Genomic DNA, 24,541 nt, shown 5'->3' with positions numbered 1-24,541 from the left:
CCGGCTTGGTTTGTGTCCAGGGGAGCCTCCACTTCTGCCAGCTGATGCGCCATCTTGGCCATAACAGCTGATGCTTTGATTATCCGACATGCCGGAAGTTGTGTAAGGACTCGCAGGAAACACTGATATCAATGCATTTTGAGCTCGTCTTCCTCGCGCTATAGATTCATAAACTTTGCGTTGGCAATATCTAGTTTTTCCTTTTAAGCTAGGCGAAGACATCGGTGAAATGCTAATAGAAATATAAACCGTGTGGACCGAGCGGAACGTTACAATGGACACAATGCGTTGCATCCGGACTACAGTAGCACGAACACCATCGTGCACCATGTAAACAAACGCGGGAAGCTTGAGCCAGAGCATCATTTTTGGTTAGTAAAGCGTTGATTGTGGGATTGTGACACATGGCTGATATTTTGTCGCTCGTTTTTCGGACGTTTATGTCACAATCTGATTTAAAGAAGGACGTCAAAGTTATTACACCGTCACCAACGACCTGCAGCACCCTGGTGGTCGGAGACCACAGCCTCAGCCGCTCCGTGCTGCTTTTGGCTTCCGTCATAGCTGCCGCGGAGATGGGCATAAAAGTGATGTTCTTCACCCAGACTCAGATCCAGAGCCTTCCACCGTCTCTGCAGAGATGTGTTCCCAACCTGAGCCCAGAAAGTCTAAAGGTAGGGGTCGTTTTATGTTTAAACTGTGCCCAAATTCGCAAAAGCTTGTTTTTTTCACTACTCGTGATAAACAACATTTTAGTAGCCCAGGTGCCTTGTGTGTTAGTGTTTTGAGGGTTGTTGTCATGGAAGTTTTTTCATCTTCCAACATAGGTGCTTGCATTTTATTTAATTATTTAGTCATTTAGTTGCAGATCATCCAATCCGTGAATGCTATTTACGTTTTATGATATGAATATATAAACGTTACAGACATTTGTAAGTGTTTAAAATGACATTTGAGCAGACGTGATACCCCTCTTTTTTTAACTCCCGTTTTTATTGTTATCTGTTAACCTTTTTTGGGTCAGGGAAACAAATAAATATTATAAGAAATAACTGAGGTCTAGTTTAGGTTGAAAGTGGTTTAGGGTTGCAACACAGCAGAAAGACACCAGCCACTGCCATGGTTACAATTACTGTACGGCTCAATCAAAGCACATAATAATTTAATACACTTTTACAACCATGGATATGGTGCATAATTTTAACTGGTCACTGACTTGTTAATATCTGTTATATCAATATCTTTGATTGCAGTTAGAAAATTAGAAACTCACATGTAATCACAAGTAATTGAACAATTGAGCATTTATTACCACGTGTCACGTGGAGCTGGATAAAGCAAAAAACACTAGTATTATAATTGTGTTTTAAGCCTTTGTAGATGAAATGGAGCAGGTTATGATTATAATACAAAACAGGCAACAATGCCATAATAATTTGCTGATCAATTATTAAAATGTCAAAAAAATTATTGCCTGAAAAGTTACCCAGCAATTAAAACAAAAATGTAATTGTAGCCCCAGATTTAAAAAGTATTTTAGGTGTGATAAAATTAGGTGGTTAAATCAATAATCTACCATGATTTATTTAGCTTTTCATTTTTTGTGTGTTTATGTATTTATCATTATTATTGTTGTTGTTGTTTTTAATAATCTATTTATTTATATATTTTTTGTCAAAGAAAATCAAGTTTTCCTATCCCAGGACAGTGGAGGAACTCCTCCAGCAGGTGGCTAGCCTTCATGAGCCTACCAACACGTCCCCTACACCTCCTTCACTCATCATAGTCGACAGACTCGAGAGCTTCCTGTCTGGTCCTGGGGGCAGCAGCCAAAGTGGATTTCACCCTGGGGAGAGGTCTTGCGCTGCGCACATTGCTGCGCTGCTGTGTGACACTGCTGCCTTTCTCACGCAAGTCCTGGAACAGCGGGGTTCAAGTTCAGCCCCCTGCCGCATTATTGCCTCTTTCTTGTCGGAGGTGAACGCTGGTGGGGATCCATCTGGAACAGATCCTATCCTTGATGTACTTGACCGCTATTTCCAGGTACGCTGTACTCTGGACCAGGACAGCGGCTATGAAGCTACAGCAGCTGCTGTACAGGAAGTGTGGCACATTTACCTTTCTGGGAGAGGAATCACAGACCCTTCTTTTACTGAAGACTATAATGACAGGCCAGGTGTAGCCCAAGAGTGGAAGCTCTTCATTTTTCCTGATGGTTTAATGGAGTTTAAGTTGGTCTGAGAGAAATTTTGTGTAGAGACGGTAGTCACAGCTACATTACAGTGTCACAGGATTATCAAAAAATGGGGGAAAAAAGCTCTTCCTTTCAGATATCAGGTAAAAGGACCATAACAGCTGTAACAGTACAATATTTAATGAGTTTGAATTTTAAATGACATGAAGGTTAATCAAAAACATTAACAGTCTTTACAAAGACGTTTAAGGAATGTGAATGTCTTAAACTAAACAGTGGTTTTCCAACATTTTTGGCTGAGAGTGCCTTAATAACAAGACAAAATGACACAGAGCAAAAAGTCTCTAAAACACATTGTAAATTCCAATAAACACACAGTGTAATGCTTTTCTGTTTGTCTTTCTTTTATCATAATTTGTGAAACTCGAGACTTCAGTAGCTGATATCACATTCAAATAAATTACAAAATGAAAAAGTTTCTCTTATTATGTATATTTAAGCATAAAGAAATACACATTGGGGAGTTCCCCCTAGTAAAGAGCTAGATCCTGTTTGTAGGGGAAAAGACAACTTTATTATAGAAAAGCTTTCGCAAACTAACTGAAAGCTAGCGAGTTGTCAGTTTTTGCGCTATAAAATTTGTTTTCCTGCCATTTCACACTTTGCTGGACTAAAATAATTCAACAGTGTTGAGAATCGTGCTTTTAGAGTAACTACAATTTCAGTTGCTAGATGTTATTGAGCAACAAAATCAAACAAGGATGTGCAAAAGTATGGAAATCAATTTTTTGGAGTGATTGATGAAAATGGATATTGGCTTAAAATGTCTCCACGCCCTGCATTAGTAGTGGTTACTAGATTTCTTTTACTTCAAGATCCAAGGTTTTCTTGGAAATGGCAGCAATTTACAGATTTGATCATCCTCTCAAACAATTGTGATAAAAACAGAAAACAAAAACTGTATTATTATGTACAAGTACAGTGAGTTTCACACTTGGATATGATCCAAAATATCCAAAAGTTCTTAACATTTAAAAAACCTCAAATGAACACCTACAAATAACATATTAAAAATATATATTACTTATCAAAAGCAAAGCCAAAATGCAGGAGCAGTATAGAAAGACTGAGTACACCTGTCACTTAAAGCTCGAGAACTCAGATCAATTCAATTATATTTTTATAGCGTCAAATCACAACAAGATTGCCTCATGGCCCTTTATATTGTGAGGTAAAGACCCTACAATAATACAATGGAGGTTCCATTAACTGAAAGAGGGCATGCTTTTTCATAACTGCAGATGGCTGCCAGATTTGCCATAATTATTTTTAAAAAGACAGCGAGCGTTATAGATTTGAGCAAATGTTAGCCAAGCTAAGTTTATTTGTCGTTTTGGAATAATATACACTTGATGCTGAGTAATCTGAGTTTGAAAAAAAACAACACAACTTTCTTTTTCACAGCAGTGATGATGAAAAATTAAGTAGCAACAGCTGTGATGACGAGCTTGTTCTTGCACAATGATGATGTTTGTACAAAGTTTCTTCTGGTAATTGGATGATTGAGTAGGTGCTATTTCACAGTTTAATGTCGGTAATGATACAATTTATCAAAGATTGCCGAAACTTGAAGTTTGACTTGACAACAATGTTAAAAAATGTGAAAGTCGCATTACTTCTAACAAGAAGACATAACTCCTACTGCTTTGTTCACCTAAAATTCTGTTATGCTGCACGGAAAGCATTATATAGAGAATGCTGCTCTAACCAAGCAGCATGAACTGCTTTAAGCAAGTTCATTTTTGTCTGTGTAGCTTTTGTGATGTGTGAATTAGGGTGCTAAACGGTGCCACATGCTGAGAAATATAAAAGCTCTATCAGCTGAAAATTATAAAATTTAGTTAAAGCAGTACATTTATTCTATACCTTAAACATGATATGAAAACAAAAGTATACTATCAATTAATAAGGAGAATGGTGTTAGCTGTGCCAAGTTTGTACTTCTTGCTCCTTTGCACCTCTGTGAACCTACAGGTTTTTTAACACTATTAACACTTACTTTTGTGCAGTCTTTCACAAGCATTAAATGCTATAAAAGGAAAACTGCTATCATATTGGCAATAGGTTATGAATAACTACTTCCTTATTTACCATCAATGACCAGTAATTAGATAGCAAATTAATTATATTTGTAGAATATGGTGCAGACTGCAGCATCAGAAAGTGCTTTATAGTGGCTAATAAAGAACCAGTCTGCTACCAGTATGCATGCTAATAAGAAACCTGTTAATGGTCAATATGTATGCCTTAACATGAAGCTTTACAAAATTCTTCATGGTGGAGAAACTCAAGAAGTTCAATCCCTCAGTGTCCTGTACAGAGTTCTTTAGCTTACACTGTGGTGTCAGTCACCTCCCCAGTTACTTTTGTAACAGTTGATGGGAAGCCATGTTGCCTTGGGTGAATATCCAAATTCCCTTACAGAGTCTGTTTTAAAACAGTTTAGCTTCCTCTCAGCCATCACCATGGACAGGGTACTGCCTCACCAAGAAGGGTTTCCTGTGAGCAGGGATCATGTTCTTGTACTCGTTAGTGTAGACGGGCACTTTTCCATTTTCATCAACTCTGCTCATGGGGCTATAGTCCATTGAGACCCCAGAGTCTGCCACTGCCATGTAGGTGTACCCGGGGCCCTTGGCCATCCAGGCATGGTTTGGGTACTCAAAACTGGACTGGGAAGAAATGCAACCTGATCCAGAGCTTTGAGGCGCTGATCCCAGGTCAGAGTGAGATTCACACAATGCTGTATTTCCAGAGGGAAAAAGAGCCTCAAGGGGCAAGGCTTCCTCAAGGTTGCTATCCACGCGCTCATCGTCACTGTTGTTGTTGGCACTGAGGGTGACGTAGGTGTCTTGAGACTCCAGCAGAGAAGACTGCGAGCAGGGAACCTGGTGCTGGTGGAGTGCCCGCAAGCGGTCCAGTAACCAGTGGTGGTGCGGTGCGGCTCTTTCCCCATCTGTCTCGCCATCTAAATTGTCTTTTACCAACAGTGCTCTCTCTTCAACCCCATTCCTCAATTCCCTGCCCTCATTCCTGACTGCACTCAAAGCTCTAGAGGCCTTGGGTGGCAGAGGTGGAGAGGGCAGTGAGGGGCATAGGCTCAGTTCTGAGAGTACTTCCAGAGGAGAGGGGCATTCTTCTGAGTAGATGAAAGCTGGCGTCAACCACAAACCTCCATTGGTTTGCCCTAACCACTCCTATAGAAAAACAAAAAGAATATGATGGTGTTGATGTGAGCATGTTACATTAAGCTCAAAGTGTCATTGTGCCAGGCTAAGGCTCAGTCTGCATGGCTGTAGACTCTTAATATTTTTCTTACCTGAAAGTTCCCACCATAAATGGTAAAAAGACCCTGAAATTTGCTGTCAGGAGTTGGAATAGCTGGCCAAATCTTCTTTATAAGGAACCTAGAAAAGGAACAGACTCTTAAGCTATATTTCACAACTTGTGTTTTCTGTTATTGCTACTTAAAATTCTTGAAGGACATTTTTTGAGACCAGACAGTAAGCAATCTGTTTGTGTGGGCCAGGCTGACTGACCTATGATGGGACAGGAGCATAGCAAGACACAGGACAATGAAGATGAAAGAGATGATGAGCGTCAGGGAGATGATGAGTGGATCAAATTCTAGGGGAGGAACAGAATGATCAATGTGTGTTAGATCACTGAATACGGTAAAAAAAACCCATGGCATCATTTAGTCCCTTTCATGAGTTGCCAGTGCTTTTGGGGTACATAATACATTTTTGTTATGCATTTTGATGTGAATAACCACCTGTAGGAAGAGTTTCCATGAACACTGGGTCACTCCAAGCACTCCAGTAGCCATTGTAGCTAACTCCATCCAGTTTTACACGGACTTGAACCTTGTACTTTCTACTGAACTGCAGGCCTCTCAAGATATATTCTGAGCATGCCCGGGCCACTTCAACCTGCAAAAAAGCCCCAAAAAGTCCATGTGCGGCCATCATTAAACCTGCTGCTCAGAGTTTAATGTTCAAATGGGTGAGGCTGCTTTACCTGCCCAATGTGGCTGTCAGCCAGAGAATAGAAGACCTCATACATCATGCTGTCATCCATGTACTTCAGAGGAGGTGGCACCCAGCTGACATTCAGCTGGCCTTGCTGACCTGTGCTGCTCACTGTTACATTAGCAGGAGGATCCAGAAGAACTGCACACAGACATAGAGTTGCATAGCAGTTAAGGGAAGACTGTTCCCTGCAAAGTCTCACTTTGAAACACTTCCCCTCAATCTATAGGTACCTTGATGCAATGCTGCATGCATACTTAGTAGAAATGGGCAGATGATGGCAGTTATTTCAACCTACAGTACACAATTTTGTTTTTAGGCACTCAGCAGGTGCATAGCCCCTTTAACCATCACTTTGAACCATGTTAGTGCAGAATGTAAGGCACAAATACTTAAAAACGTATTTAAAAAGCATTAATCTAGTGCTAAGCTTTGCAGAAGTTGTTGGCAGGAGCACCGTTTGCAGAAAAAAAAACATCACTTACAGACGAGTTCGATGAGGAGGCTGCGATTGTGTATCAGTATTCCCTCCCGATGAACTTGGATGTCCATTTGGACAAACATCTGAATTCGGTTCAGATGGCATACAATCAGCATTTTCCCACCTGCTGCAGGGACGGCGCTGAGGGGGCACCTGCTGCTGTTTTCATTTCTGCTCAGGATAGAGGAAAATGGGAACATTGTGATAATAATATTGTATTTTAGTTTTTGTTTTGTAAACAAATCAAGCATTTGGATTATTTTTTAATAATAGGCTCTGGAACTGAAGCGGTTAAAAAAAAACCCTAAAAAAGTATAAGGGGTATCTCCTGAAACCACCCTGAAATACTTTCATTGTAGGTTGTGTAATATGAAAAAGAGATAAAAGGAAAAATCACCACATAGACTCATTTTATCTAATAATAAGTGTGACTTACTGGTAGGTGTATGTAAAGGAGTACTGATGCACAGAGCCAGCTCTCTCCTCATCTTCCTCCCAGAAGCACGTGAAGTCCTTCCTCCCTTCAGCAAAGCATTTGGGGGTTTCTAGTTCTTCTTTCAGGAGAATGGACACTGAGGGTGGCAAATTGGAAATGTGAGAGCACTATGTGAAATGGCATGATAGGAGCACACTAACGCCTTCCTGAAAAGTTCCAGAAAAAAAACAAAATCAAAAGATGCCTTACCTTTCTCCTCGAAATCTCGAGCGTCTTGGAGGGTGGAACCCGCTCGCGCGATGCAGGCTATCGCGCAAAGTGCCAACAGTCTACTCAGAATCTCACATGTCATCATGTCTTCTCGGGGAACAGAACGACCTCGGCCCTCTATTGTCCACCTGTATCACCGGAAAACAACCTGCCACAAACACATCTGCCGCAGCTCTCTCCTCGCTTGTTTTGTGTTTCGATACCATGCATAGCGCAGCGCGGTTATTACGCGCCTGCTCGTGAGCGATAAGGTGCTTATACGCCGAGCTGTTTACTTTCTCCTTGAGTGAGAACAGAAGAGGTGGGGCAAATAAAGTCTTTCAGAACTTTTTGGCATGGTGGGCGGGAATCACGCGCTCATTGATGTTTACAACATGTTTGCGACCTCTGAGATCTGTATTGCGTAAATGCGCGCAGATAGAGAGTTCGATCGATAGATAGATGGATATTTAGATAGATAGATGGATATTTAGATGGATAGATAGATAACAGCCCTTTTTGAGGAAATGGTGCGCAAACACTGACTGGCCCGAGGAGGTGGTCTGTAGTCCCCTGCTGTCTCCTGGGACAGTTTAATTCCTGCATGTGCTCATGTAACAGAAACCGCTGAGTACCCACTCACACTCTGTACGAAGCAGGCCTAAACGGTTCCTTATCTACTCACTGCACCTCCGTGTTTTCTTGGTTTGGCTAGTATTATCAGAGGTGCAGACAGCCCTGTTTCTTCACCCAAGATAAGTAGTCTCAGCCCATCCCCGTCAGTTTAAATGCAATTCAGCACGTGTTTACATCACTTACAAAGGGCAGTATGATGACTGTGAGATGGGCACCGACGTAAAGAGCTACGTTTTGTTTAAATAATGACACATTTGCATACATTTGCTCACTTCAGTTTCACATCCCTTCCAGTCAGCTAAGTGAGAATTCTATTTAGAAGCAGAGGCCTCCCTTGCATAGGGAAGGGAAGTTGTGTCTTATGGCAGGAAGAAGACATCTGTATTGTTGCGGAGGACAAGGACAGAATGTGGTTTCTCTGTTTCTTCAGATAAAACAGATGTTTGGGGTTAGGATGTGCGATTCCTGGTCATAAATTAAACCTTAGATGTAGCCATGACCGCAAAGACACGTGTGCAGGTTTCAGAACTCATTTATGAGATGAAGAGACTATTGTGCTCCCCCCCGTCTTTTTTGTAGTGAATATATTCTTTATTTTCATAAACAGATTTCTACATTTGTCCTTGTTTATAAGATGCACTTTTTTCTTTCCAAACAATGGGTTCACCCTGCACATTCAGAAAATATAATAAACGGCACAAAGGGTCTAATCTCCCATCTTTTAGAAAGCTATCAATCAGGAATGTAAGACATTAAAATATATATGCCATAAGCATAAGAAAGAAAGAACATCTCTAGGACTAAAAGCTGAGGTTCAAACCTGTTTGCACAAGAGCGTCTGAGCACAATGGCAGATACCTGCTGAACTAAAATGTGATATCAGTGGACAGAGCAGAACAGCATGTTTCAAGCAGCAGTCCCCATCAGAAGCTCAGTAAGAGAAACATGGTTTTTGCATGCCATTTTAATACACTGCAAAACTGCATGATATAATACAAATAGTGTTATGAATTACTGATCTTGCACACAACTTCCCTATTTTAGACCCCTGCATCAAAGCGCAGCATGCCACAGACACGTGATATGATAACATCTAATACCTGTCAAACTATATCACTATTCAGCAGCACATGCTGACACGAGCGATAAGTGGCCGCAGGCTCGTACAGTAGCAGGGAGTGGGCTGACCAGCAGTTAGCAGTGTGAGGCTGCTATCGCTGTACAGAGGCTATGGTTAATACTAACTGACAGTCAACAGTCTGCACATGGATGGTAATAATAAAAATAAAAAGATTTCAAAACAAAACAAAACAACAACACACAATTCTTGTATTCCCATCCCTGATTTGTGGTGAAATCCAAAAGACGCTCCAAATTTCAATCTTTCCCATCAGGATGACGCTTTCAGGAGGGTCAAACTGACCTTTCAACACTGAAATCTTGTCCAAACAGCAGGAACAAAACAAGATGTATAAAATACAATTATGTGGAGTCATTCTAAAACTGCATTTTATTCACATTGATTTATAACAGTAATGGGGAATAAAGTGATGCTCTGCACCGGCTCACTGTTCCTCCTGATAGTTGCAACAGCACGGTTGGTGTCCGGACTTATCGTCCTCACAGATCAGTGGTTGTCCCCCTTTCTGGGCACAAACACACATAATGTGCTGCACTTCTTGAAAACAGTCGTGTCAGTAACAAACAAAGGGAAAAAAAGATAATTCACCACATTGTAACTGCTCACCTACTAAACACAGTACCATGCTACAGTTAAGGGAGCAATATGTGTGTGTTTGTGTGTGTGAGACAGAAGGTGGACAGAGGACATGTCACATGAGGGGCTTGCTGACACTAGTACATCACACTGTGTGGCAGACCTGACATTTAGTAAACAGCAAGAAGAAGAGGTGAAGGGAAGCTCTAGACTGGAGTAGACTGGTCACACGTGTTTGTACAGTAGTTATTACGCTTCTACTGACTTACTATATTCTAAGTGAGTCTAAGTATGTTTTGAATATGAAGTTTAGTATATCGATGTCTTTATGCTTGGCTAAGTTAACCAGCTCTAGGCAGTAGTTTTACTTACCATATGCAGCAGTGGTACTTTTTTTTTTTTTTTACTCCTGACAAGAAAGCAGAGTTCTTGTCAAACTTGCCCTTGAGGGTTGGCAATGCTGAAAACTTTCAGCACGCTGTGCAAGACTCCTTCATGTTTCCTTCCTTTAATCAGTCCCTAGAGGGGAGCATCCTGGACAAGACTCATCAAGCACAAAACGTCTCGGAGCTGCTAAAATCCATCAGAAATCAATACCTTAATAAATATTAGACCGAAGACAAGTCCTATTGGAACTTGACATTACTGGTTTCTACAGTATAACACATTTAAACAGTTCATCGATCAAATCAAAATTTTCAAGATAAACTGATAGCTAGCTTGTTGCTGTCTATAAAAATATTTGTCTAAGAAAACTGAATGCACTGAATAAATGTTTCACTAGATTTCACGTGGTAGTTAATGGGGCTACAGCAGTCAAAGAGGTGTATGTGGCGGCTTAAAGTCTCCCTTAAGAGAAAGAAAGTGACAGAGTGGGTCTCTTCGAAGGAAAGACAGGTCTGAGGAGGAGGAGGATGTGCTGAAGATTATCTGTGCTGTGTGGATGGGGCAGAGCTCGGTATGGCTCAAGTGAAAGGGGAGGTGCGGCACTTTTCATGGTTGAGGCACAGACAAGTTATTCTTCAGTGTGTGTGTGTGTGCGTGTGTGCGTGTGTGTGTGTGTGCGTGTGTGTGTGTGTTGGGAGACTAAGAAGGCAGATGGTTTAGCAAGCACAGCCCCCGTGGCTCTCTGAAGGTGAGTCTTTAAGGCCCTGGTTGCTGTGGTTGGCTATGAGGTTGGCGTCTCCTTCCATGCTCTCGTTCATCTTCTCACAGATAACATCCACTAGACGTTCAAACACCTGCTTGACGTTGATGTTGTCCTTGGCACTGGCCTCAAAGAACTGAAAACCTGACATGAAGCAAAGTCAAAAAGCTAAATGGTATTTCAGTTCATGTGCTATGAAAAATAGATGTACTAATGTCAGAATCTACAAAAAAGACAAGTCAAACGTGTCTGCAGACTCTAAGCTAAAAAGAAATAACACTGTGACACTAACGGCTTTTACCTAGCTCCTCAGCCAGTCGCTGGCCATCCTCTGTGGGTATAAGCCTGTCATCCTCCAGGTCACACTTGTTACCAACCAGGATCACCTGAGCATTGTCCCACGAGTATGTCTTGATTTGTGTTGCCCTGAAAGACAAAACCAGAGTTGCAAAGTCTACATGATTAACAACAGAGAAAAATGCATATATATAGGACACTCTGATTAAACTATTCTTACTATAATGATCAAATATGTATATACATATGTGTGCATGAACTGTATCTCTTAACGGGTAAGCCAATCAGAATAACATACAGTGGTCCCTCGTTTATCGCGGGAGTTACGTTCTAAAAATAACCCGTGATAGGTGAAATCCACGAAGTAGCCAACTTTATTTTTTACAATTATTATAGATGTTTTAAGGCTGTAAAACCCCTCACTACACACTTTATACAGTTTTCTCAGACAGGCATGAACATTTTCACTTTTCTTTCTTGTTTAAACACTCGAAGTTCAAACCTTGCAGACAAATAAGTCCAGTATTATAGAATGAAACCAAAGGCACCCGCAGGTGATAACGTCTCGTCGACATTGTTGTGTTTGTTGGGGAGAAAACTTACAAACACACAGTACAGCACTTCAGAGTCATGTTGCTAGCGATCGAAGATTTATGTAAATTTGACAAGCTGAACGCATTCTGTACTGTGCAGGAGACACGGCACGAGATCAACTGAAAATAGTCAACAGCCAATCAGGATGCAGAACACAATGCGCTGTAAAAAGGTATGCAAAATTGCACACACACACAAAAATGAAATCTGCGAAACAGCGAGGTGAACCGCGTTTTACCGAGGGACCATTGTATACGCAAAACATTGTTACATATATAACAACTATTAATATCTATATGTTAAAAAAAACGATTTGTTATAAATCCCACTGTTTTACTTCTTCATATACATCCTTTTCATTCTGTTATCTCCTTGCCAATGCAGTGTTGGGTCGCCAGCGCCCAAAGCCAAAGACATTTTAGCAACCATCACGACTGAATGAACCCTTCAGCAAGTAATACTACATTTTATCTAAAACGTAATTTTTCATTTTAAATATTTTGTGGTTTTTGCTAATCATTCTTGTTTTGAATAAAGAAGAAAAAAGATATATAGGGCGAGTTTTTCCTAGTGTCAATAAAACTGTTGTTTTGAAAGCTAAATGTTTTCTCTTCTTTCTTGGTAAAGGATTCCAACTGCACAAAAATTTTCATTTTATAATGTACCAAATGTATTGATTATGTGACATGTCCCTGATACCAACCCACACGGTCCCAACCCTCTTTAGTCTGAGGACGTGGCATCCATGATTCCCACATTTTGAATCATCAGTCACAGAACAGTTTTCCACTTGACCTCAGACTGCCCTGAAGAGGTTTAGGTCAATCACCTGCCAGCCGCATGACAGAGATTAAACTGCATATAAGGACGCAGTGAAGAATTGTGTTCACAGAGAATAGTATTCAGAATTGTTCCTGAGATCATCGAGTTAAACTCCTAGTTATGCCTGTTGTTAATGACGTTTTTTAAAATGCATTTGAAATGTATTTGAAATGCATTACTGGTCTCTCATCTCATCTCATCTCCAATTAGCATTTTTTTTCTAAAAGCTATATGATTTCTCAGTTTCAACAGTTTATATGTTGTCTTTGTACTTTTTGTATTGTCTACTGTACTTTGTACTACTTTCAGTTAAATATAGACTTTATTGTACATTATTTACAAATTCTTGCATTAATATAGCACGGCAATGCATTTCTCATCTAATTTGGGCTGCAACTCCAAACCACAAGAATCTAAACCCCCTGCAGGGGGTTCACCCCTCAGGCTCCTACTAGATACATTTATGGAATCAATTTCTAAATCCTGGGTGACGTCCTTCTCAAATTATCGCATTCACAAGATTTTCAGAAAACTTGTCCTCTGCCCACTGATCTTGACGCTGGGATCACTGATTTTGAACTGTTTTGAGATTTTTAGTAGATATACCTATGGTATCAATTTGAAACTCCTACATCCCTTTGTTCTAAAGTTCACAAACTTCAGTGTCTACGTCAGGGTGACGACATTACGGCTGAGGGGTAAAAACCAGCTATCCAGTGCTGTTAAGTGTTTTTAAATAAACATTTTTATTTAGAATCATCCAAATATGATAAGTAGCATATTTGCTGTAGATTCACTAAACTCTTTGGGAAATCTGGCAGAAAAAATACATTGAGGTCCATACCTTGTTAGACAGTGACACAAATTTGAAGTTTGCCCACATACACCATTGCAGTGGGTGTTAAATGATCAAGATATGATTGAACTGCAGACTTCCACCTATAACTCAGCTATTTTTATACACAATACATTGTTTTCAGATGTTCAAAATGAATGGGACAAACTAACATGAATTTAAATATAAAGACTTTTTTAAACTTTGTTGAAAATCCTTTTCAGACAGTGACACCTGAAGTCTAGAACCCATGGATGTCACCAGATGCTGCCTTTACTGCGGCCACCTTCAGCTGCTCTTTGTGGATCATTCTGCATTCAAATTTTAAGTTAATAACTGGGAAGCACTCTGCTAGGTTGAGATCATGTGACTGACTTGGCATTTGAAGTATCTCCAATTTCTTTGTGGTATGCTTCAGATCATGAGCCGTTTTCTCTTTCTCCACACTTTTCTCTTTCCATTATTCTGGTACGTTCATCTTGGTTTCATCTGTTCAGAGAATTATTTTCAGAACTGCACAGACTTTTTTTCAGATTTTTTAGATGTTCTTTTGAACTTCCTCTTCTTGAGACGAACAGGAAGTTCTATATTCACATTCACCCTTCGTGAATGTAAATATAAAAGGACTTGTTAGATACCTTCTATATTTACATTCACAAAGGAATCTCTTGATTGTAGACCTTGACAATGATACCTTCTCAAGAGTGTTTTTAACTTGGTTAGATGTTGAGAGGCTGTTTTTCTTAATTGTGAAAAGAACTCTCCAATCATGTATTTTGTCTTCTGTTGTCTTTCAGGCTTTTTGGTATTGCTGAGGCGGCCACTGCATTCATTATTTTGAAGAATGGCTCCTCCTAAAATAGTGCTGTGTCAGCGATAGGTTTACTTTTATTTTTCTGCCTTTTGATGGCCTCCCTCACTTGCACTGACATCAATGGCACCATCTTTGGGCCTCATTATAAGTCACGTTACTATTAAACCATTAAAGATTTTGTTTGTTCATTTCTTTCTATTAAAGCTGAAAATCTGCACTTCAGTCATATCTTGATTGTTTCCACTGTGGCTGTGTACAGAGATAAAACTACTTAACTTTGTACAATATATTATTGCTCTAACTGTATATAAAAAGGACAAAGAAGAACAGGGATGTCACGTTTACGTCTCAGTTCACAACTGACCACATGATGGCACTAACATACCAAAAACCCCTTCATGTTCCATCAACTGGCATCAACTTCACACTTTAGATAAAATACTCGAGAATGTATTTTTTTAATTGTTTTTTTTTAGATAAAACAAAATTACAAATACATAATCTAATGTAGACAGTATTAATAGTAAAGCTTTTCACTCATTCCACACTTACCAGTCCTGAACTGCGTTGAAGGAGTCCTGGTTAGTGATATCATACATGAGCAGGAAGCCCATGGCTCCTCTGTAGTAGGCTGTGGTGATGGTGCGATAGCGTTCTTGCCCTGCCGTGTCCTGCAATTATACAATAATACACAGTCCATGAAATACTTCATTCTATCTGCTTCATTCACTTTACATTTTTAAGGTTAAAAATCTCCAGTATATGATTTTAAACCACAAGGGGGCAGTATTGCCAACACTAACCCTGGACTCTTTCCAAGTAACAGTTATCTAAGGTGTCAGCTTTGACTTGACACTACACAGTCCAAGTAGAGCAAGTTTGACAGTCATCCATTACAGCATTAATGCCCTATAATTGCATTTACATCCTATAATTTAGAAATATCTTGCAGGGATGGCTATTTTAAGCAGAAGGTGGGGATAGGGTTATTTTTCATGTAATGATGCTACTAGTACTCCTAGTTTCACCAGCTTTGATGATTCTTGTTAGTACTGGTTAGGTAAGTTCTTTTCAATTGTTTTTAAGTTAAATTCAAGTCAGATTTGTATTTGGTTTTATTAGACATGTACTGGTAAATATCAGGGTAGGTCAAGGCTCTGCTGCACTCTGTGAGACCTTCATGTAGTTTTTTTCTTCCAAACCAACTGGCTGCATTGCTTCAAAATGCCATTTCTCTGCACCACACAGTCCAGGGGAAGATGGCATTTAGATACGAGCTCCTGCCACAATCATTTCTCATCACACCGGGACTTGTGGCTTGGATTACTAACCACCTGGAGGCTGTGTAATATCACAGCCAACGGCTCAGTTTATTTATTGGACAATTAAAGCATAAAATATCAAAAAGGTAGAGTGAGTTGGTTGATTATCTCGCCGCCACTCTCGTGGTTACCTGGTAACCTTTCTAAAGTCCTTAATTTGCATCAGGGGCCTGTGTGTGTCTGATGTTTTCCTCATTTTGATGAGGAGGAAGAGTGGGTTGTCCAGGTAACCAGAGGGCATTGAAGGTTATGAATGTTCCATTACAGCTAGGACTGCTCTAGGTGGACAACCAGAGCGATCCTTCTCACTTTACGAAAACAACCAACACAGAGGGCAGTCTGCTGGTAAAATCCCTCGAGCAGAGTGCTCAAGCTTTATTCTTTAATCTTTCCAGAGCCTGCTCTGTCAGAGTTTATTTTTGTTTCAGTAACGTGTGATATATCCCAGGTCCATCTTTATCTCATCCACGAAGGGATGATCAAATATTTGGCAGCATAATAGCATTACTAACCAAACAGTCAGTCTCCAAGGTTGCTACAATAAACCCCAAACAGTAAACAAAAGCTGCTCCCTCGTGTGCATATATGCGATGACAGATAGGGAGGAGTTTAAATTAGGCTTGTGCACAATCAGAAGCTCTGACGTCTCTGGGACCCTGATCTTTAAACATGCGTCACCTGCGTTTGTATAAGCGACCGGCATGAAGCAGTGGCACACACAGGACATCATCCCCAGGGATAGCACGCCCGGGCATATGTGCGGCAGTATTTATGCTAAATGTGCAAAAGGTGTGTGTGTTTGCTTAAAGAAAGGAAATTTATTTCCATGACATGAGAGCAGGGATGTACACAGTGTGTGTGCACAGTGTGTTCATATTGTACATGAGTTCCTGTATGTTCATGCACTGTGCAAGGGCCACGTGGTGCGTTATCAGACTACTTTCCATGATACACACAGTGAGGCTGGCAGCTGGCACAATGGCTTAATCTGCAACTCTCTTTGTCAAAGGCTCTGGTGAATTCTCTTATGTTAGGTAGCCAACTTTAATTTAGCATTCCTGAATTATTACAGAGTTAAATATTAACACGATGTAAGAGAGTGCTTGTTTTAAGACATGCCTGCTGCTCCCACACCCTTTAAATACACTACTGAGTTCGCAGTCGATCTTCGCTATGGCTCAGTGAGACGCTGATAAGGAACTTCCTCTGCTTCCTGAGTTTAGGAAATACCAGGTTTCTTTGTCATCCAACAGCACCATCAGTACTGCTGCTTCTGTAGAACCCCATAACAATGTCCTCTAATTATTGAATACAAAGTACACAGTCAAGTTAGTTACTGCTGTTTTTTTTTTCTCCCTCCTGATCAGCTGTTAGACTAACACCACTAACACTGCATGTCATTTATAAGAGACACAGTTTTAGTAAATGGTAAAAATGGCCTGTATTTGTATAGCGCTTTACTAGTCCCTAAGGACCCCAAAGCGCTTTACACAACCAGTCATCCACCCATTCACACACACACACATTCACACACTAGGTGACTGTGTGTTTTGGTGTGGGCTCCTCTCGGCTGCTGATTCATTCGGGTCACTGTTTGTGGATCATACAGTGGCTCACAGATTGCTGGTTTGAATGAATCATCTGTTTGATCAGCCTAAACAATGTATATAGACAGGATTTGTAGCATAGTGTGAGGGAAGGTGAGCTGCCAGGATACACCTTATAGTACAATATGAAAGCCCATTCCAAAGTTAACTTTGTTAGTAAAGCTGTCAGTGGGGCTGATCAATCATAGAAGCTGATTCCTGCTGTTTCTCAACTGCTAACTGTAAAAAGGTGGAAAAAGTATCATCTCAAAAACTGGCACAGGCATTTAAAGGTACCCATTATAGTTCTCTGAAGGTGGAAGTTTAAAAGAAGAACAAAAAGAAACTGGGGTGAAACAACAGAGTTTGACTTTTTTTTTTGCCCCAGCCCTGGTCCAACACTGAATCCTAGATTTCCCATAATGCAACTACCCATCGATTTTTTAAAAACTAGTAATCCACCCATGCCATCCTGTCACCATGTTGCAGATAAATTTGAGTGACTTAACCAGATGTTACCATATAGTTTAAAAAGTGGGGTCAGCCACTGAAGTTCCTTTTGAAGCCCCAACTCTATTTTGGCTGTTGTTACAGTGTGGGGTGGATCCTCATATAATAGTGACCTGTCAAAATGCTCTTTCATGTAATTTACTCTAAATAAACTAAAATTTAAAAAACAAGCATAATGTTGTGTTGACGTTAATAACTGAGGCGGAAAACTCATTGGGAAAGTGTTTACTGAGGTCATAAATCAAGCGAGAAGCAGGGTTATTCTTTCAGAGACTTCAACTCAGTTTGACTTCTTTTTGCAACTACGGCAGTAGTTCCTGAAAGCCAGGGTTGTGCAACTACATTTAAATTAAATTACAATTAGAACTTCTAATGATTATGGCCAAGATGACAGAAAGAGAGACTTTAGTTGACAAAACGTTTTCAAATGTAGAGTTATTGTGTTAAAAATTCGAGACCTTAATGCTGAACAAAATAATTATGATTTTTTTCCCCACAATCGAGCAGCTCTATTCAGAAGACCATCTCACCAACTTCACTTTTCAGACCTTCCCGGAGTTTGCATCCGCTCTACAGTACATCATCTTTTAGTTATAGTCTACAGTGCTGACCCACAGTAGACATTATACAATTAATGTAAGACTTAACAGTTTTATTCATAATAATCAAACTGTTCACAATCTAATTATGTGTGTTTTGATATTTTTATCTTAACTGTATGACTATTAGGGGAAGTAATGTCTGCTTGCCCGTCAAAGAAATGCCAAATTCATGAAAAGCATCGATAGCAAATTCTCCAAAATCATGATCTTGTGTGATAAACATGCATGACAAAATGAGTTAGCAAAGAGGAACAGTGGTGTGAATTACAGCAACAACATCAACTGTCGAACGCAACACGCAACAATACTACAAACTGTAGCTCAGAAAAACAGCTGAATCAACACCTGAAGACTTCAACAACAAGGAAGCATTATGTGCTAATGTGACTGTGGAGCTACTGTACTGTTTCAGATGGTGTTTAACTTACAAACAACACCATCACAACACCTTGCCTGCTATAAATGCTGCACACAACGTATTGCATCAGTGTCTACGTGAAATGTACAGCAACTAAACAATGAATACATCTTACTTTCTCAACCTTGGAAGCAAAAGAGGAAGGAATTTGTGCCCAATTTGTCAAAACACATTTTATATTTAAATGAAGAGGACATCATAACCCACGATAGAGAACACTTTTCCACCTTGGCATCCAGGTGACACTGTAATCAGCAGATAAAGTTAGTTAAAGCTAGTGAACAGTCATGTGAACAGTAGCTAAGTATCCAGAAATTTATCTTAAGATTTAGTAGAAATTGTATCTGCTTGGACAGTGATGTCAAACATAAGGCCTGGGCCAGAATTGACCCGGGAAAGATAATCCGGCCCACTAAACGGCTTTGGAAAAAATTTTCTATTAATTGACAGAAACCTTCTGTTTTATAAATACAGCACAGTCTGGAGATTGAGCTACCAGAACTTTTTCTGTAATTTTACACATTTACCTCTTACAGCTTAAGTCCAAATCGTATGGACAGATTTCTTTCATTTACCACAGGAGCATTTCTTTAGCATGTAGAAAACTTAAGAAATACTGTTGAAACTGCATGTATGTAAATGTGTAGTTAAACTGACAGAAAAGGCAGATCCACTTGTCCAGCCCACGTAAGATCAAAATATGGCCCACGATGTAAAATGAATCTGATGTAAAATGAGTCCGATGTCCCTGTTCTAGGCTAACACGTTCACCATACCGATACAAAAGGTGGTCAAAAAAGTGTCAAAAAACATTCATACCATAACTTTTCTTAAAGGCACGGTACCACTAGATCTAAGGTAAAACAGGCAAACCCTGGCTTACAACTACAACTAAAACTGTAGTAAGCACCACCATCCATCTCCTTTAAACAAATGTTGACACTTAGCAGATGCGTGATAATGGGTAGGAAGTATAAATGCGTATAAAACATGAGGAAGTCATGCTTTTTACATTTACACAATTCACAGGGTACACTTGCACAACTGCCAAACCACAGTTTGAGAAAAATGTATTTTTAAGACTTTTGTTCAGTAAGAGGTGAAAGACTTAACATGTTCTAAACCAATAACACCTTTAGAAGTATGGAGCATCCACTCTGATTTACAACAGCTTATCACAGAGTACACATGAAGCTCCTCTTCATTCTGGCAAACAAAACGGCAGAATGAACTGATGCTGTAGCTTGGCAGAGAGAACTTCTCATTTATCTCAAATCTACCCACCCAGATCTGCAACTTGATCCTCTTGTCATTGCGGAAGACAGTCTTGACCTTGAAGTCAATGCCCACGGTGCTGACGAAAGCGGAGGTGAAGGAGTCGTCGGCATAGCGGAACAAGAAGGAAGTTTTCCCCACGCTGCTGTTGCCAATGATCAGCAGCTTGAACATGTAGTCAAAGTTCTGGTCGGCTGCATCCTTCTGCGAGGGCTGCTGCTGGAGCCGCGACTCAGTTGATGCCATCTGGAGCATTTACGAGAGGGCAAAGTCTATGTGAAAAATCAGGATAAACTAAAGCACTTGCTTGAAACATCCTACCAAAATCAACTAACGGCATCACAACTGCATTATCACATCCCTCACGCTGGTTAGTGGTTACAACTAGCAAAGCAGCAGCTGCATGGACAGGCAATCAACGCACAAACATAACACCTCTGTTCACAGCTCTCACACACATAGAAAAATGTTTCGTTTGCAGATTTCTACTGAGGAAAAGCAGAAATCATCATTAATTTAAAGAAGCAGAGAGGAGGAAGTGATTGGCATGTACGCACGCTGAATGACTACTTCAACTAGAAGTTGACTTGATGATGTTGTGACTTAACTAAACAAAATTGCTAATTGTATATATTTTCATTCGATGTGCCATTTGTACACACACTAAAAACCTGAAAATTTCCTTTAAATGAAAGTACAGGACGTCCTGTCATCTGTCCAATCGCTTCATTACAGCCATTAATCTCAGTGTAATCTCTTCTGGGGCAAGTGTGAGATTACCTGCCATCAAACCTTTTATTGTCAGTCAACCAAACACAGGGAGGAGGAGGGCAGAGAGCTGGCCATGTGCGTCCATTCAAACAGACACACACACACACACACACACACACACGCACGCACGCACGCACACACAGCAGATCAATCGTTGCAGCTCAGCTGTGCCTCTCTCTGGTCAGACCCGTCTCCGTGGAGACCAGACTTTGACTCAGCTGCCCGCAAGACCCATTAGCGGTCAAGGCAGTCAGTACGCTCAGCTTTTAACTGGCCAGATGGTGGTCTCCAGAGCTCAACACATATCTATCTCACTACCATGAGAGCTAAAGAAAACAAAATAAGGAGGAAAGAGTGTCTTCCCTCTGTACTGTCAGAATAATTGCCATACAGGGCATAAGAGGACAAGTCTGTGTGTTTCACTTGTTAAGAACTCTGTCTGTATATAAGTGTAAGACCACCTTTTTAAAAGTAGCTGCAGTTTAGCTGGAGGGTTAATCCAGACTTTAAGCCTCACTTCAGTTGAGCATTTTAAATTGCCTCTGTGGGTTTTGTATTGTAAAACTGTGTGAAAGTAAAACAAGTTTTCTTTCCTGCTGAATGTGAGCCCTAGGCACACCTGCTATACCCTCTCACGATCCTTTTAAATGGAAAAATGTGTTTCTGGGTATTAAAGGTCCTGGGCCCCACACCACGTCTCCCAATTCTTTCTAATCTCTCAGGATACTGGCTCTGAAACCCTGAATCACATGATGCCTGTGCAACTTGAGGTACATTTTTCTGCTCAGAAATCACATAACATTGATTCACTCATTTTAAAGTGATGTTTCTTAACTGTCTTAACTTCCACTCTACTGAGCTCGGCTTAAGGCTGCAGTACACCGTGTCACTTGTCCTTTGTGTTTACTGTGCAGTGTAGAACGCCTGCAGGCAGAAGCAGACTCACATAAGCTTGCTGACGTTTCATAAAATTTTAAGAAACTAAAACTTTAAAACTTGTTCATTACATGTTGTAGAGATTACAAGAATTTAAAGTGCTTTTCCTGTTGTGGTGTTGCTCAGTTCTGCAGAGTCAAGTTACTTCTGGGTATGCAAATGATATTTAAAAAAAAAAAGACAATTGCAAAGCAGGACAGTTATAAAGATTTCTTTCTATGGTCAAAGTACCCAATGGTGTCTCTGAAATAAGTAGAACAATATGAGGAAATAAAAGCAGCTTATTCAAACATCACCACAGGACCAGGTCTCAGTGAGCAGCTGGGAAGACTAAGACAAGCACCTGCTCTCATACCACAGACGAGCCATCCTCCATGAAGTGAAACTGGCCATTCAGGGAGCTGCTGAGTGGATGAGAATGGGAGCTCCTTTATTGCACAAAGGAGCGTCATTATCCCCAGTAAAACAAATAGAGGCCATTATGGTATATAGAGCCTGATGGCAGTGCGGCCAGATCCCTCAGCTGGCATTGCTTGCTGAGCCAGAGGCAGCAGTCTGCCTGAACCAACAGGAAATGACCATTATCGATTAGTTGGCAGCAGCACATCTGTTCTCTCATTAGGAGCAGGACCGAGACACAAACACAGATGGAAAATTCAGGCTTAGGCTTCAGTACTATCTCGATACTGGGTGAAAACAAAACAAAACAAATAACAGCTTAGTTTATGTCAACATATTTCCTGCAAAACGAGAGTGTGTATTATTACTCTGTAGGGATAAGCCTACACAGATAAAGGATAAAGCCTAGGGATAAAGCAGGAAACATTGAAGTTTTAGTAAAGGTTCCCAGTTAGTAGTCGGACATGAAGGAAGCACTGTGCAGGAAAACAGCTGGGAAAGGGAGAAACGTACCTCTTTTTTTGCGGAAGAAAGGAAACGTCCAACTCGTTTTCCTTTCTACTTCTGGTATCTCCCGTCCGGTAATACGCGGAGCAAACGACCTATCAAAGTCTGCTAATAAAGTGCACCTGAAATATCCCTCCGACCTGTTTCCCTTCCTCAACAACTACTTTTCTTTTCCTTCGCTTCGCTGTTCGCGTACTACAACCTGCTCTCGGTTTGTGGACAGCTGGGGCTGAAGCCGCGGCTCTCGCTGTGACAGAGTTGGTGCGGACACTCAAGCACCCTAAACGCCACGACACTGTGTAGGTCTGCCACCAGCGCGAGGAGGAGAGAGGGCTGTCCAGCGTGCGTGCGCAAGTGCACGCGCGAGAGCCACACACCCTGAATAAACAACACAAGCAATTTCTAATATCCTTACGCAGACGTGAACGACTCAGTAGTTAGTTCAGAATATTATATTATATTATATTATATTATATTTACTCCTATGTTTTCACTATGTTTTTCACTATGCAGTGAAAACTCCTATGTTTTTCACTATGCAGTGAAAACTCCTATGTTTTCACTAGCAGGGCTGCATTAGCATGGCAACACCCCCCAGTTCGCTGTGTAACCCTGTGATATTTACATTAATTGTTTCCTTTTTTGCGAAAGATGTGATACTTAGGTTATTTTTCTTTCCCCCAGAGAGTTTGATGATAATATCACTCTGCCCCAGCAGCTGTTGCACGTATGGAGATTAGAACTGGGGGTGGAAACAGCTAACTCCTCTTTGTTTAATGAATAATAAATCCCTGTACAAGCACCTTTAAAGGAGTACAGCAAGAGCCTACTATGAATGGATAACAAGCAAATCTTTATTTGCTTTATTTGTGGTCAGGCTTAAAGCTTACTGTTGTATTTTGTTCAATTGGTGCCAGTAAAATGATACTTTGTGGTTCTATGCTGAGTGCCAGACTGACTTGTCAAGGTATAGTGGGGGTGGGGGAGCCAAAGGTTCACCATGTAGTATTCACTGTAACCAAGATTCATCCTTCCAAACAATCACAGCCTTTCTGTGTCATTTTAAAATAAACTACCAGTAATGGGCTCCACAGCTAAGTGCATTTGGATTGCAAGCTCGGTGGTGTGAAGTACAGCTGAGTGTAAGAGAAGTGACCAGCTCTCTGCTTTCAGAAGGAACTACATCTGGGGGAGACAGACAGATATACACATTAAATATACAGGGATCTAACCTGTGCTTGCAGATTTTTGTCCCCCCCCCGCTCCCCCATCCCCTTTTTTGTCCTGTGATTGACCCTTTAAGCTTATATACAAGATAAGATAAGATAAGATAAGCGATAACATGAGAGATACAAATGAACCTGTTAAGTATAAGGATAGATAAGAATAGATACTCAACATTAGAAGAGAGCCTAAATGGTGCAAACACTGGCATCAGGAAAAATGTCCAGCAGCTATTATCACAAAATCTCAGTTAAGACGTGGAGCTTTGCTCATTTTTTTTCTCTGGTGCACACTGCAGAAAACTTGATCATGTCTAAGGTGAAGCTGTGTGAGACCTGGCCCTTAATGCTTGTATCAAAGTGAGCAGCAGAATCCTTTGACAGATGGTTCTATTAGGAGCTCGGTGTTTTATGATGCATAGGTGCATTATCCATCACTGAAATCAGACAATTGCAAATTGGACCAATTTCTCCACAAGACATGATGGAATAAAGCAGCTTGAGACTTCTAGACTCATAATTAATTTAACACACTATATTACTGCAGGGCTGCACTGCAGTACCATCACGACTCCACAAACTAGCAGGCGTTTTCAGAATACCGACTGCAGTAGAGACTCTTACGTTCTCGGAAACAAATACAGACTCATTTCCTTGTGTGACTCAGGAATGAGGGAGG

At 40.6% G+C, this 24,541-nt stretch overlaps 3 protein-coding genes across 3 annotated transcripts; 1 reads left to right on the top strand and 2 right to left on the bottom strand.

Annotated features, from left to right (window-relative positions):
- The first annotated feature begins 15 nt into the window (after nucleotides 1-15).
- On the top strand, nucleotides 16-2,581 carry swsap1 (SWIM-type zinc finger 7 associated protein 1). Its single transcript, XM_005738091.1, has 2 exons — nucleotides 16-674; nucleotides 1,681-2,581. The coding sequence occupies exons 1-2, from the start codon at nucleotides 405-407 to the stop codon at nucleotides 2,239-2,241; spliced, it is 831 nt and encodes a 276-aa protein (XP_005738148.1). The 5' UTR covers nucleotides 16-404; the 3' UTR covers nucleotides 2,242-2,581.
- epor (erythropoietin receptor) lies at nucleotides 2,359-7,773 on the bottom strand. Its single transcript, XM_005738092.1, has 8 exons — nucleotides 7,452-7,773; nucleotides 7,203-7,338; nucleotides 6,771-6,937; nucleotides 6,275-6,426; nucleotides 6,030-6,186; nucleotides 5,794-5,881; nucleotides 5,574-5,661; nucleotides 2,359-5,451 (listed from the first exon to the last, which is right to left on the bottom strand). Exons 1-8 carry the CDS (start codon nucleotides 7,555-7,557, stop codon nucleotides 4,708-4,710), a joined length of 1,638 nt encoding a protein of 545 aa, XP_005738149.1. The 5' UTR covers nucleotides 7,558-7,773; the 3' UTR covers nucleotides 2,359-4,707.
- A 1,260-nt stretch (nucleotides 7,774-9,033) lies between these two features.
- On the bottom strand, nucleotides 9,034-23,003 carry rab3db (RAB3D, member RAS oncogene family, b). Its single transcript, XM_005738090.1, has 5 exons — nucleotides 22,646-23,003; nucleotides 20,036-20,272; nucleotides 14,866-14,984; nucleotides 11,253-11,377; nucleotides 9,034-11,095 (listed from the first exon to the last, which is right to left on the bottom strand). Exons 2-5 carry the CDS (start codon nucleotides 20,270-20,272, stop codon nucleotides 10,908-10,910), a joined length of 669 nt encoding a protein of 222 aa, XP_005738147.1. The 5' UTR covers nucleotides 22,646-23,003; the 3' UTR covers nucleotides 9,034-10,907.
- Between the last annotated feature and the right edge of the window lie 1,538 nt (nucleotides 23,004-24,541).

This window comes from Pundamilia nyererei, unplaced genomic scaffold (genome assembly GCF_000239375.1).
Source record: "Pundamilia nyererei isolate P.nyererei 1_Seehausen unplaced genomic scaffold, PunNye1.0 scaffold00081, whole genome shotgun sequence".
Lineage (NCBI taxonomy): Eukaryota > Metazoa > Chordata > Actinopteri > Cichliformes > Cichlidae > Pundamilia > Pundamilia nyererei.
The sequence above is the reverse complement of the archived record's forward strand: the minus strand, read 5'-3'. Positions and strand labels throughout refer to the sequence as shown.